Source organism: Oncorhynchus mykiss, chromosome 11 (assembly GCF_013265735.2).
Source record: "Oncorhynchus mykiss isolate Arlee chromosome 11, USDA_OmykA_1.1, whole genome shotgun sequence".
Taxonomy (NCBI): Eukaryota; Metazoa; Chordata; class Actinopteri; order Salmoniformes; family Salmonidae; genus Oncorhynchus; species Oncorhynchus mykiss.
Window position 1 is genome coordinate 53,308,466 of NC_048575.1, and position 13,295 is coordinate 53,321,760.

The 13,295-nt window shown below is 44.7% G+C and overlaps 1 protein-coding gene across 7 annotated transcripts in view; it reads left to right on the forward strand.

Annotated features, from left to right (window-relative positions):
* The window catches only part of LOC110535061 (RIMS-binding protein 2), a 117,326-nt gene that overhangs the window by 27,390 nt on the left and 76,641 nt on the right, over positions 1 to 13,295 (forward strand). For 5 of the 7 annotated variants that reach the window (XM_036935780.1, XM_036935781.1, XM_036935783.1 and 2 more), the window contains exons 1-2: positions 3,910 to 4,294; positions 11,739 to 11,822. The exons of 1 other annotated variant lie outside the window; for it this stretch is intronic. In XM_036935780.1, coding sequence (XP_036791675.1) covers positions 4,157 to 4,294; positions 11,739 to 11,822 — 222 coding nt within the window. In that variant the 5' untranslated portion in view covers positions 3,910 to 4,156. Of the gene's footprint in view, positions 1 to 3,909; positions 4,295 to 11,738; positions 11,823 to 13,295 lie in introns of those variants that run through there. One more of the 7 variants, XM_036935782.1, reaches the window with a different exon arrangement.

Consider the following 13,295-nt stretch of genomic DNA (forward strand, 5'->3'; position numbering starts at 1 on the left):
GAACAGTGTGAGGGGGCAGGCAGGCTGCCGATTGGGTTGATGCAGGCAGGGATGTGAATGCCTGGCCTGTCCTAGCCCTAGCCTGTCCTAGCCTAGCCTAGCCTGGCCTGGCTGCCACTAAAACTGAGACTCAGGATAGACGCAGCCAGGGGCTTCCCTCTGACTATTCACTCATGCCTTTAGTGAAACTGTGAGACAGTTTGCCCAAAGCTGCAAGTCGATAATCTGCAAAAAATATACCAGCATTGCGGCATTGGCACTGTAGTTTCTTAGTTGATTCATGACAATACCCATGTGAAAACGACATAAGCTGTCCCTGCAGGTCTGAACAGGTGATGGGTACTGTACTGTAGTGTAGTCCAATGTGATGTTTGTTCAGCATTCTCCAGAGTGCCTTTCTAATAAGCCATAAACAAATAGTGGATTGGGTATAATTGGGTATATTCAAATGGGATATTCTTCCTCACATCAGTCTCCTCCCTGTAGAGTTAAACAGCAGAACATAAGTCTGTAGCTCTAACTGGATCAAGATCAAAGGGAGACACTGCCTACCTCCGCCATGCAGTCGCAGTACTGTACCTCCGCTCTGCCTGGAAGAGCCCCTACTCTCTCTCTCTCTCTCTGTCTCTCTCTCTGTCTCTCTCTCTCTGTCTCTCTCTCTCTCTCTGTCTCTCTCTCTCTCTGTCTCTCTCTCTCTCTCTGGGGCTGGAAGAAAACACAGCAAATGAATGCAGGGAGAGACATCAGTGAATTAGCCTTTGCTCGTGTTTAAGTGTTTCATCCTGAGGAGCGGACCTTCATCTGAGGCAGAGGAAGGGGATGAGGATAGACCAGCGGAGAAGCATACGTTAGTTAGAGCAGATTCCACTTCAAAAGCTAGCTGCCGTTCTCGTGATGTGAATTTCAATACTACAGAATGTTCTATCACAGAGAGAGGTGTGCTGCTGGAGTGGGACAGGCATTAACGGATCAAATCAGATAGTGAGTGGGTGGAAAAGTCTACTACGTTGTAAAAAAATTGTGAATTTGTGTTAGCTACCTTAGTAAATGTGAGGTTAATGGTTTGATGGGTCAGTGATTTTACATTACCAGAGACATTGTGATAAAACTGGATCAGAACAAATAGGACAGCATGTAATATTTTGTGTCCTAATCAGCTTATCTGGGCAGAGCCCAAGTGTCCAGCCAGACAAACAGGCCTGGATGTGAATGAATGTGTTCATGGCAGGGCTTGTAATGTTTCCTGTCTCTAAGTCTCTCCACGGGCCTGTGATGAGAGAGAGAGAGAGGGACTCAGATGACGGGACAGACCAGACACACGGTCTGTCTGCAGAACAGAATGAGGGAGGCTGCCAACCTCACTGCAGGACCGTGGAAAATATGTGCCCCGAGTCCCCCTGCACGACATGTGCTGAATAATGGAGAACATGGACACTTATGTGGGTGAGAGATGGGTGAGAGATCTGAGAGTGATTGTGTGTCATTCTGGCTTGTATTTAGAATGTGTGGTGGGTGTGTTATGACTATGTAGTGGCAGCCTGGTAATGATGGTGTGACGTCACTCTCTAGGTCACTTGTGGTCGTCTGTGTTGAGATGCAGCCTTAGCCTCCCCCTGTCCCCTCACTCACACATCATCCACACATGCTCAGTGCTCTCCACACATACCTGGAGGCTCTACTCTCCAATTTTCTTCTCTCCTGTGGCTGGGCTGATGTGATGAACACTGTGTCCTTCCTGCTCAGAAAGAGAACAGTGAGTGAATACCTACCTAGCTCCCCTCAGCAGCTGCCTCATCTACCTGGCTGTCTGGCTACTGCCCACTCTAATGTATTGACCCGCTGGCACAATGATTGAGTCCATCTGAGCTGGGGACCTGTGAACACTGGAGAATGGAGATAGATCAGTGGTGTGTATTGGTTATGTGAATACCGGAGATGTTTACTGTGCACAGATAAATTATCTGAAATTGGAGGCGAGTGTTACCATGTGAACAGACTAGAGGTTGACCGATTATGATTTTTCAACGCCGATACGATTATTGGAGGACCAAAAAAGCCGATACTGATTAATCGGACGATTTCTATATTTTATTTGTAATAATGACAATTACAACAATACTGAATGAACACTTATTTTAACTTAATATAATACATCAATAAAATCAATTTAGCCTCAATTAAATAATGAAACATGTTCAATTTGGTTTAAATAATGCAAAAACAAAGTGTTGGAGAAGAAAGTAAAAGTGCAATATGTGCTATGTAAGAAAGTTAAGGTTTCAGTTCCTTGCTCAGAACATATGAAACAATATGAAACAATATATGAAAGCTGGTGGTGGTTCCTTTTAACATGAGTCTTCAGTATTCCCAGGTAAGAAGTTTTAGGTTGTAGTTATTATAGGAATTATTGGACTATTTCCCTCTATACCATTTGTATTTCATTAACCTTTGACTATTAGATGTTCTTATAGGCACTTTAGTATTGCCAGTGTAACAGTATAGCTTCCGTCCCTCTCCTCGCTCCTCCCTGAGCTCGAACCAGCAACACAACGACAACAGCCACCATCGAAGCAGCGTTAGCCATGCAGAGCAAGGGGAACAACTACTAGAAGGCTCAAAGCGAGTGACGTTTGAAACACTATTAGCGCGCACTAACTAGCGAGCCATTTCACTTCGGTTACACCAGCCTCATCTCGGGAGTTGATAGGCTTGAAGTCACAAACAGCGCAATGCTTGATGCACAACGAAGAGCTGCTGGCAAAACGCACGAAAGTGCTGTTTGAATGAATGTTTACGCACCTACTTCTGCCTACCACCGCTCAGTCCGATACTTAGATATTTGTATGCTCAGTCAGATTATATGCAACGCAGGACACGCTAGATAAAATCTAGTAATATCATCAACCATTTGTAGTTGACTAGTGATTATGATTGATTGTTTTTTATAAGATACGTTTAATGCTAGCTAACAACTTACCTTGGCTTACTGCATTCGCGTAACAGTCTCCTTGTGGAGTGCAACGAGAGAGAGGCAGGTCGTTATTGCGTTGGACTAGTTAACTGTAAGGTTGCAATATTGAATCCCCCGAGCTGACAAGGTGAAAATCTGTCGTTCTGCCCCTGAACGAGGCAGTTAACCCACCGTTCCTAGGCCGTCATTGAAAATATGAATGTGTGCATAACTGACTTTTGCCTAGTTAAATTACATTTAAATTTAAAATTAAATTGGAAAATAGGCGCCCAAAAATACAGAAAACTTGAAATCTGCCCTAATTAATCGGCCATTCCGATTAATCGGTCGACCTCTAGAACAGACAGTGCATCTGCAGAGGTTTGAAATGTCATGGTCTGAGAGCGAGTAAGCCTCTGCGTATTGAGTGGTTAGCAGAGGCAGGAGGGAGTGGGAACAAGGCTATAATTATGTCATCAGTGTGGTGGGTGTCATCAGATTCTTTCTGTGTGAGCCTTACTCCACAAAACTTGTTCACATACAAAAACACTCAAACATCCTCAGTTGCCCATGCTTCCAACCTTAAAGAAGAAGTTTACCCAAAATCCAGAAACTCCCAAGTGATTCCAAACATTGAAACTAGTTCAGTGGAGTTTGCCCTCTCCTCCTCTCTCCCTGTAGTGCTGTACGGAAACAGACGCAAAAACGGGTCAAAAACAACATAATGTTGCTGGATGCAGGCCTCGCTCTGCCACTGAATTCCTAATTCAGAAATTCGTGAAGTGTGAATTATTTTTTATTTTTTTTAAGAGCTCTTTTTTGTCAAAAGTACTGTCCGTTTTTCACCATAAAAAAGTGCGATTGTTTTATGTATTTTTTGTAGCGGAATGCCACAGCAGCAGAGATCCTGCTACGTGGAAACGTCACGACATGCCCTTATATGGAGCTTGACGGGGAGAACGAGCTGGTGCAAAAGTTGATAGTTAGGGTTATCGCATGTAAAGTGGGTTACGCAAAGTGGAAAAATCGGTCCCTGGCTGCACTTTATACAGGAAATCAAGGGAAGAAGGCACCACATGTAGCTGTTGTCCTATAAAACGTACGGAGATGGTTAGTAGCAATCAAAATAGTAAATATGATTTACTGTAAATAATCCTGCAGCCAACCTTGCATCGCTGCGTGTGTGTAGGAAGCACTTCGGCGACGATGCATATGAACGAGATATGCCATCAGAAAGGACAAGGTACAGCTGTTGCTACTGTACTTCCATGGACTGGATCTGGCGCAGTGCCAAAATACAAAGGCGCGTTTGAGAAGAGAACGCGTCAAAGCAAACGTGCGAAGGTATGTAGTCTGATTCTTGAAGTTTGAGGTGTTATTACCAGTGCACAATATCATGTAGACATAGAGGCCGGGGTGCCGGGGGGCAAATGCGTTTTGGGCAAATGTGAAAACATAAACCCACTAACGGTCGTTCTCATAGAGGTTTATGATAAGCGATCATGCAATACATGTAAAGTTTAGCTACTTACTCGTTACTGTAGATAAATCATTTTTGGAGTAAAGACAAAGTTTATGTGGAGGGTGTCAGTCTTGTCGCTGCAGAACTACTACTGCTGCTGCTGCGGCTACTGCTGCTGCTACTGCTGTTGTTATGGCTACTGCTGTTGTTATGGCTACTGCTACTGCTGTTGCTATGGCTACTGCTGCGGCTACTGCTGCTGCTACTGCTGTTGTTATGGCTACTGCTGTTGTTATGGCTACTGCTACTGCTGTTGCTATGGCTACTGCTGCGGCTACTGCTGCTGCTACTGCTGTTGTTATGGCTACTGCTGTTTCTATGGCTACTGCGACTGCTGTTGCTATGGCTACTGCTGCCACTCTGTGCAGGGGAGAGAGGGACCAGAGCCCACGAGAGCATACTGCTGATTCTGGGGCTACTGCTGCCACTCTGTGCAGGGGAGATAGGGACCAGAGCCGAGGAGAGCATACTGCTGATTCTGGGGCTACTGCTGCCACTCTGTGCAGGGGAGATAGGGACCAGAGCCGAGGAGAGCATACTGCTGATTCTGGGGCTACTGCTGCCACTCTGTGCAGGGGAGATAGGGACCAGAGCCGAGGAGAGCATACTGCTGATTCTGGGGCTACTGCTGCCACTCTGTGCAGGGGAGATAGGGACCAGAGCCGAGGAGAGAATACTGCTGATTCTGGGGCTACTGCTGCCACTCTGTGCAGGGGAGATAGGGACCAGAGCCGAGGAGAGCATACTGCTGATTCTGGGGCTACTGCTGCCACTCTGTGCAGGGGAGATAGGGACCAGAGCCGAGGAGAGCATACTGCTGATTCTGGGGCTACTGCTGCATGACGCTTAATACTGGACGTCTAGTATAGAAGACCCCGATAAGGGCTAAAGCTATACTGATACCCAGCACAAAATGCTGCAGAGCTGAGGAGCTTATAAGTTAAATCCTGCCTCCCTCCATTTCTCTATTTCTCCATTTCTCTCCTTTTTATGCTTTACCCTCCTCTCTCTCTCTCTCTCTCTCTCTCTCTCTGTCTCTCTGTCTCTCTCTCTCTGTCTCTCTCTGTCTCTCTCTGTCCTCTCTCTCTCTCTCTCTCTCTCTCTCTCTCTCTCTGTCTCTCTGTCTTTCTGTCTCTCTGTCTCTCTCTCTCTCTCTCTGTCTCTCTGTGTGTCTCTCTCTGTGTCTGTCTCTGTGTCTCTCTTCATATTGTCAAGGAAATACTCCTGGCCTTCTCACACACACACACACACACACACACACTCTTGCTGTCACTCTTTCACCCTCTCTCATCGCTCCTCTTCTCTCTCTCTCTGTACATCTCTTTATCTCCCTTTGCTCCAGGCTGTGTGAGTATCACTGTGTGTGTCTCTGCATGTGAGAGGAGTGTTGTCAGTGTGCTCTTAGCAGCTGAGGGGAGGTTGCCACAGGACTCACAGGGGAGCAGGGAGGGGCTGAGGGTGTCTGAGAGTTGCACTGTGTCTGTTCTGTGATTCAGTAGGCACACAACACACACACACAAGCCAGACAAGTAGAGTGTTAACAGTGTAGGCATCTGCGGCTGCGCAAACAGACTAAAGCTGCACAGTTATGTAACTTACTCTGCCATTTCAAATGATTTCTGATCATAACTGCTTTATGTGCTGGGCTGGATTACTGTGTAATTGGGCTGGGGGTACAGTATGAGATGTGTAGTCAGTGCTGCTCTGTGGATCCTGAGTGCAGCTGCCTGGGCAGTGGTGTTAGGTAAAAGAGGGAGATTATTTTTGAGGTTGTTTAGAGCCCAGTCGCACGCTAATGCTACGCAGTGCTAGGCTACTGCCTCCCCTCAGAGCTAACTCTGTCTCCCATCCTCACTGTGGAGTTAGCTCATACAGAGCTTCCCTAACCCTGCCCTCCCAGATGGAGAGGGAAAGCAGGGATACATAGAACAACAAGGAGTCTGTCTCCTGGTCACTTCCGTTGTGTGTATATCTTCGGCTGGCATTTTGAGGGGCAACAAATTAGCTGTAAAGCTCTGCTCTCCTGTCACAGATGATGGACTGTGTGTTTCTGTGTGTTACTCCCTCAGTAAAAGGTCAAATGTTCTGGCGCTGTGTGACTGCCCGCCTCAGTACATTTGAATGACCTCCGCTGAATGGTAGCAGTCTTTTTGACAGTATATTTGTCAATAGGATTCAAATTCAGGTTAACCTGGTTAATTCTGGCTTCAAGCATCTTTCATCCCGAACTGTTCCACAGTTCTCCCAGAGACAAGACTGAGAAAACAGAATGGAACAGATTTCTATCTATCTATCTATCTATCTATCTACAGTGCCTTGCGAAAGTATTCGGCCCCCTTGAACTTTGCGACCTTTTGCCACATTTCAGGCTTCAAACATAAAGATATAAAACTGTATTTTTTTGTGAAGAATCAACAACAAGTGGGACACAATCATGATGTGGAACGACATTTATTGGATATTTCAAACTTTTTTAACAAATCAAAAACTGAAAAATTGGGCGTGCAAAATTATTCAGCCCCCTTAAGTTAATACTTTGTAGCGCCACCTTTTGCTGCGATTACAGCTGTAAGTCGCTTGGGGTATGTCTCTATCAGTTTTGCACATCGAGAGACTGAAATTTTTTCCCATTCCTCCTTGCAAAACAGCTCGAGCTCAGTGAGGTTGGCTGGAGAGCATTTGTGAACAGCAGTTTTCAGTTCTTTCCACAGATTCTCGATTGGATTCAGGTCTGGACTTTGACTTGGCCATTCTAACACCTGGATATGTTTATTTTTGAACCATTCCATTGTAGATTTTGCTTTATGTTTTGGATCATTGTCTTGTTGGAAGACAAATCTCCGTCCCAGTCTCAGGTCGTTTGCAGACTCCATCAGGTTTTCTTCCAGAATGGTCCTGTATTTGGCTCCATCCATCTTCCCATCAATTTTAACCATCTTCTCTGTCCCTGCTGAAGAAAAGCAGGCCCAAACCATGATGCTGCCACCACCATGTTTGACAGTGGGGATGGTGTGGTCAGCTGTGTTGCTTTTACGCCAAACATAACGTTTTGCATTGTTGCCAAAAAGTTCAATTTTGGTTTAATCTGACCAGAGCACCTTCTTCCACATGTTTGGTGTGTCTCCCAGGTGGCTTGTGGCAAACTTTAAACGACACTTTTTATGGATATCTTTAAGAAATGGCTTTCTTCTTGCCACTCTTCCATAAAGGCCAGATTTGTGCAATATACGACTGATTGTTGTCCTATGGACAGAGTCTCCCACCTCAGCTGTAGATCTCTGCAGTTCATCCAGAGTGATCATGGGCCTCTTGGCTGCATCTCTGATCAGTCTTCTCCTTGTATGAGCTGAAAGTTTAGAGGGACGGCCAGGTCTTGGTAGATTTGCAGTGGTCTGATACTCCTTCCATTTCAATATTATCGCTTGCACAGTGCTCCTTGGGATGTTTAAAGCTTGGGAAATCTTTTTGTATCCAAATCCGGCTTTAAACTTCTTCACAACAGTATCTCGGACCTGCCTGGTGTGTTCCTTGTTCTTCATGATGCTCTCTGCGCTTTTAACGGACCTCTGAGACTATCACAGTGCAGGTGCATTTATACGGTGACTTGATTACACACAGGTGGATTGTATTTATCATCATTAGTCATTTAGGTCAACATTGGATCATTCAGAGATCCTCACTGAACTTCTGGAGAGAGTTTGCTGCACTGAAAGTAAAGGGGCTGAATAATTTTGCACGCCCAATTTTTCAGTTTTTGATTTGTTAAAAAAGTTTGAAATATCCAATAAATGTCGTTCCACTTCATGATTGTGTCCCACTTGTTGTTGATTCTTCACAAAAAAATACAGTTTTATATCTTTATGTTTGAAGCCTGAAATGTGGCAAAAGGTCGCAAAGTTCAAGGGGGCCGAATACTTTCGCAAGGCACTCTATCTATCTATCTATCTATCTATCTATCTATCTATCTATCTATCTATCTATCTATCTATCTATCTCGCTCGCTCCAGCATAGGCAGGGTTAGGAAGAGCCATCACTATGCATGGTGAGGTGAGAGGACATATTCCCCTGCACCCTCACCACAGAAAATAACCAGCTTTTTCATATTTACATGGTAAGACAGCAGCAGAAGGGCTGAGGATGAAAAGGGAAGAGAATCCTATGTCATTAAATCAATGTCTGAACTGTGCGGTTGATTATGCTGAAAGGACTGGTAGAAGAGGACAGGGTACAGGGGCTAGAAGTGCCTGGTTGGCTGGGACTAGGAGGGAGGGACATATCCTCTGAAAGATGTGTCCAGGCCACTGCAGCCCAACCAGAAGTTGAGAGCCTGAGGAAACTACCACAGGATAGCAAGTGTTTTTCCCTCTTCTGTCAACACGAGTGCTCTCTATGGTGCTGAACACACTACAGACCATTATGTCAGGTCACTGTTGTGGCATCATGCTCTGATGTGATGAGTGTTGTGCTCGGCTTCAAACCTACTTGCCACAATGCTCTTCATACTGTGTATGAACGTCCTATACAATATGATTCAAGCCATGACACCAGTTTACTAGTTTGCTTTGAATTATTTTGGTTGCCTGTACTTGTAGTGTCTGTAGCAACCCCAGTGCCTCTCTCCCCTCCTCCGTGTCTCTCAGTACTGGAGTTGTCCCATATGATTCACAATTAAGACACATGGTTCCTGAATGCAACAGGAGACTCTCACTGGCTCACATACTAACACACAGTCTGGAGAACACATGACTCCCACACACACTGTAGTTAGTACATGTGGGTGGACACGGAGGAAATAGTTCACTATACTGTTTAACCCTCCTCTGTTGTGCATGTATTTATATTAATGTCATTGTGGCCCAAACCATAGTTCCAGTTTAAGGGGGTTCGTCGCCCTCATCTGTCTTCATGTAAATGTGCAGTAAACGCCTATACACTTTATCCTGGAGCTCATTGCTCACAACGGCATCCATTTGACTCTTTTATCGGAGGGTTTTTTAATTGAACATTGGCTGGTGCCTTCCAGACAAATGGGCCTGAGCAGCTCGGGAGCTGTGTATGTATGCATGTGCGTACGTGTGAAATATTCATAGGAATGCTTAGCCCGATGTCAAGCCGTCTGGTTCTAAAAAACTGTACAAATTGTAGTGGCACACCAGGGACACAGACGGAGAGAGAGAGATTTTTGTGGTGGGTGTGTGCAATTTACTCATGGTTAATAATGTAGGTGGAAAAATGTAACCCTCTACTCATAACCACGTACAGCATACACACACGCATAATTGACCTTGATCACAGTCTGGTAGACTGGTTGTGAGAGATAAGGGTGGTCAAAGATGCAGTCATAGCAACTGTCAGTTGCCTGGGGTTAAGCAGCACAAGGTCAAAGAGCAAAGCTGGTCCCTCCCTTCCATCCGCTCTCGTTCTGCCTCTGACATATTGCTGGAGAACCCCTGTGCCAAAACAAAAGCACAACCAACATATTGACACACAGTCCATCATATTGATATAAAAAATCAAATAAGTAACTTTCTATTACAAAGACAGTGAAAGCTGACATTAGCAACTAAATTATCCTTAACTTCTTCTGGAATTAGAAGCAATTATTGGTACCATGATTTTCTTCTAATGTCTGTTTATTTACATAAAGATTGCAATTTTTCCATTCACTATAATGGAGGATCCTGTTTTCTCCTAACAATGCCTGCAGTACCATGGTCTGTCGTTGGCTTCAATGAGAGGGGGCAGTCGTTCTCCCCTGGTCTAGCTCCATTCCACCAGGGAGTGTGCAGTAGTGGACCACATTGACACAGTTAAATCTACACACTAATCTTAATATCCAGCTGCACTTCCTCTGCACCCGTTCACTCTCAGCATGCTTAGCAAGGGCATTCCTTATTTATGCTTCACATCAATCCGTTGGCTGGAGCGCAATCTTTATTTTTATTTATTTAACCTTTATTTAACTAGGCAAGTCAGTTAAGAATTCGTATTTACAATGACGGCCTACGCCGCCCAAAGCCTAACCCGGACGATGCTGGGCCAATTGTGCACCGCCCTATGGGAGTCCCAATCACGGCCGGTTGTGATACAGCCTGGAATCGAACCAGGGTCTGTAGTGACGCCTCTAGCACTGAGATGCAGTGCCTTAAAACGCTGCGCCACTCGGGAGCCCAAAATCTACTTAAGACCAGAAGGAAACAATATTGACACAGGCCAGTTGCTGTTCACAGTTAGGACATGTGTTTTGATAGGTTCCTATAACATGTGTCAATTCATCGTGGATAAAGACATTGATTAAATCTGCAGCTAGAAATAACACCACTAGGGCTTTCAAGGTCTCCTCATTTGTTTTATGGGGACTTAGTTTGAGGTGACACCTGGACCCAGTTAAACCTGTCAATGCTGAAATGAAAATTTTATATTGTACCAGGCAGTCCACCTGAGAATTCATCCCATTATTTTCTGTCATTATACATATATATCTGTGGATCCTGGGACCACTTATGGCTTTCATCCCACCTATTTTCTCGAACTGCGTATTCCCTGGAAGACGACCTATTCAATTGACAACTCAGTTAAACAGCTAATCGATAGATGGGTGTTGTGAAAACCAGAGGCTTGGATGGGAAACGCATCTCATTACATGTAGGGAAGGAGTATCAGCAGCCTGGCCTGGTGGCAGAGGGGCTGCTGGGAAAGGAGGCTCTGAGCTTGTGTTTTATAGGAGTGACTCTAAAGACAGCATGTTATTATAACCCAGCCCTCTCTCTGGAGTGTAAAATAACAGCTCTGTATTGGTCACTGAAAATGAGGACAGGATATGGGTCATTGGGTTTTAATTTCTATGTTTATTGTAATCCACAGATCCACAGAGGCTTTTTACAAGTGAAAAAGTGAAGGGCTTTTTAACGTTTTTCTCTTCAATCGGAACTACGCTTATGCTGAACATTGAGGCTCCCAGAATTGAGAGGCAGGTGGTTGACACCTTTTTATAGTGGCATTGGGATCGCAATGAAGAAGAAAAGAGTTGGAGTCTTTCGCCCTCTTATCTCTCTAGCCCACCCTCGCACACACACACACACACGCACACACGCTGAGACAGCACTGAATAAATAAAACGGTCTGTCCCCCACTGACAAGTCTCATTGTCAGACCGTGTTCTCTCCCAGGACACTGTGTTGTCATACTGTGGCATGACAACATTTAAGTCATTGTCCCTGCCAAAGCAGAGAAGCCATCCACAGTTAGTCTTTTCTTTTTCTCAGGAGACTGAGAGCAGCAGGAAAAGGGAGGAGTGTGAAGATCTTGACGAGGCAGTGAAGAAAAATAATCAAACATGTCAGACCTTGGTAAGTGCTCTAAAAATACAGTACCTCTGGCTCTCACTCTCAGTCCAATTGATTTCTGAGAGAGAGAGAGAGAGAGAGAGAGAGAGAGAGAGAGAGAGAGAGAGAGAGAGAGAGAGAGAGAGAGAGAGAGAGCGAGAGCGAGAGCGAGAGCGAGAGCGAGAGAGAGACTGTGGTGTTTGTCACACTGCTGGCATTCTAGAGGTGATTATAGAAATGGACAAAATAGACTCACATTAATTGTATTTGCATGTGTAGCGTTACAAAAATAAATCCATTGAACATCATTCTGATAATGCTAGGTTGTACAGTATTAATGCATTCCTGTTTACACTGCTCCTTCCACAGATGACAATATCCACACACATTATTCTAGAAGAAATACATTATAGAGATACATTTACATAGCCAGGCCCCAAGAATACATTTACTATGTCGGCACAGATATACAGTATCAGTCAAAAGTTTGGACACAGCTTCGAATTCAAGGGTTTTTCTTTATTTTTACTATTTTCTGTATTGTAGAATAATAGTGAAGACATCAAAACTATGAAATAACACATATGTAATCATGTAGTAACCAACAAAGTGCGAAGAATCTCAAATATAAAATATATTTTGATTGTTTAAAACTAGCCACCCTTTGCCTTGATGACAGCTTTGCACACTCTTGGCATTCTCTCAACCAAGGAGTTCCCACATATGCTGAGCACTTGTTGGCTGCTTTTCCTTCACTCTGCGGTCCAACCCATCCCAAACCATCTCAATTGGGTTGAGGTCGGGTGATTATGGAGGCCAGGTCATCTGATGCAGCACTCCATCACTCTCCTTCTTGGTCAAATAGCCCTTACACAGCCTGGAGGTGTGTTGGGTTATTGTCCTGTTGAAAAACAAATGCTAGTCCCACTAAGCGCAAACCAGATGGGATAGCGTATCACTGCAGAATGCTGTGGTAGCCATGCTGGATAAGTGTGCCTTGAATTCTAAATAAATCACGACAGTGTCACCAGAAAAGCACCATCATACCTCCTCCTCCATGCTTCACGGCAGGAACCACACATGTGGAGATCATCCGTTCACCTAGTCTGCGTCTCACAAAGAAACGGCGGTTGGAACCAATAATCTCAAATTTAGACTCATCAGACCAAAGGACAGATTTCCACCAGTCTAATGTCCATTGCTCATGTTTCTTGGCCCAAGCAAGTCTCTTTTTCTTATTGGTGTCCTTTACTAGTGGTTTCTTTGTAGCAATTTGGCCATGAAGGCCTGATTCACGCAGTCTCCTCTGAACAGTTGATGTTGAGATGTCTGTTACTTGAACTCTGAAGCATTAATTTGTGCTGCAATTTCTGAGACTGGTAACTAATGAACTTATCCTCTGCAGCAGAGGTAACTCTGGGTCTTCCATTCCTGTGGCGGACCTCATGAGAGCCAGTTTCATCATAGTGCTTGATGTTTTTTTGACTGCATTTGAAG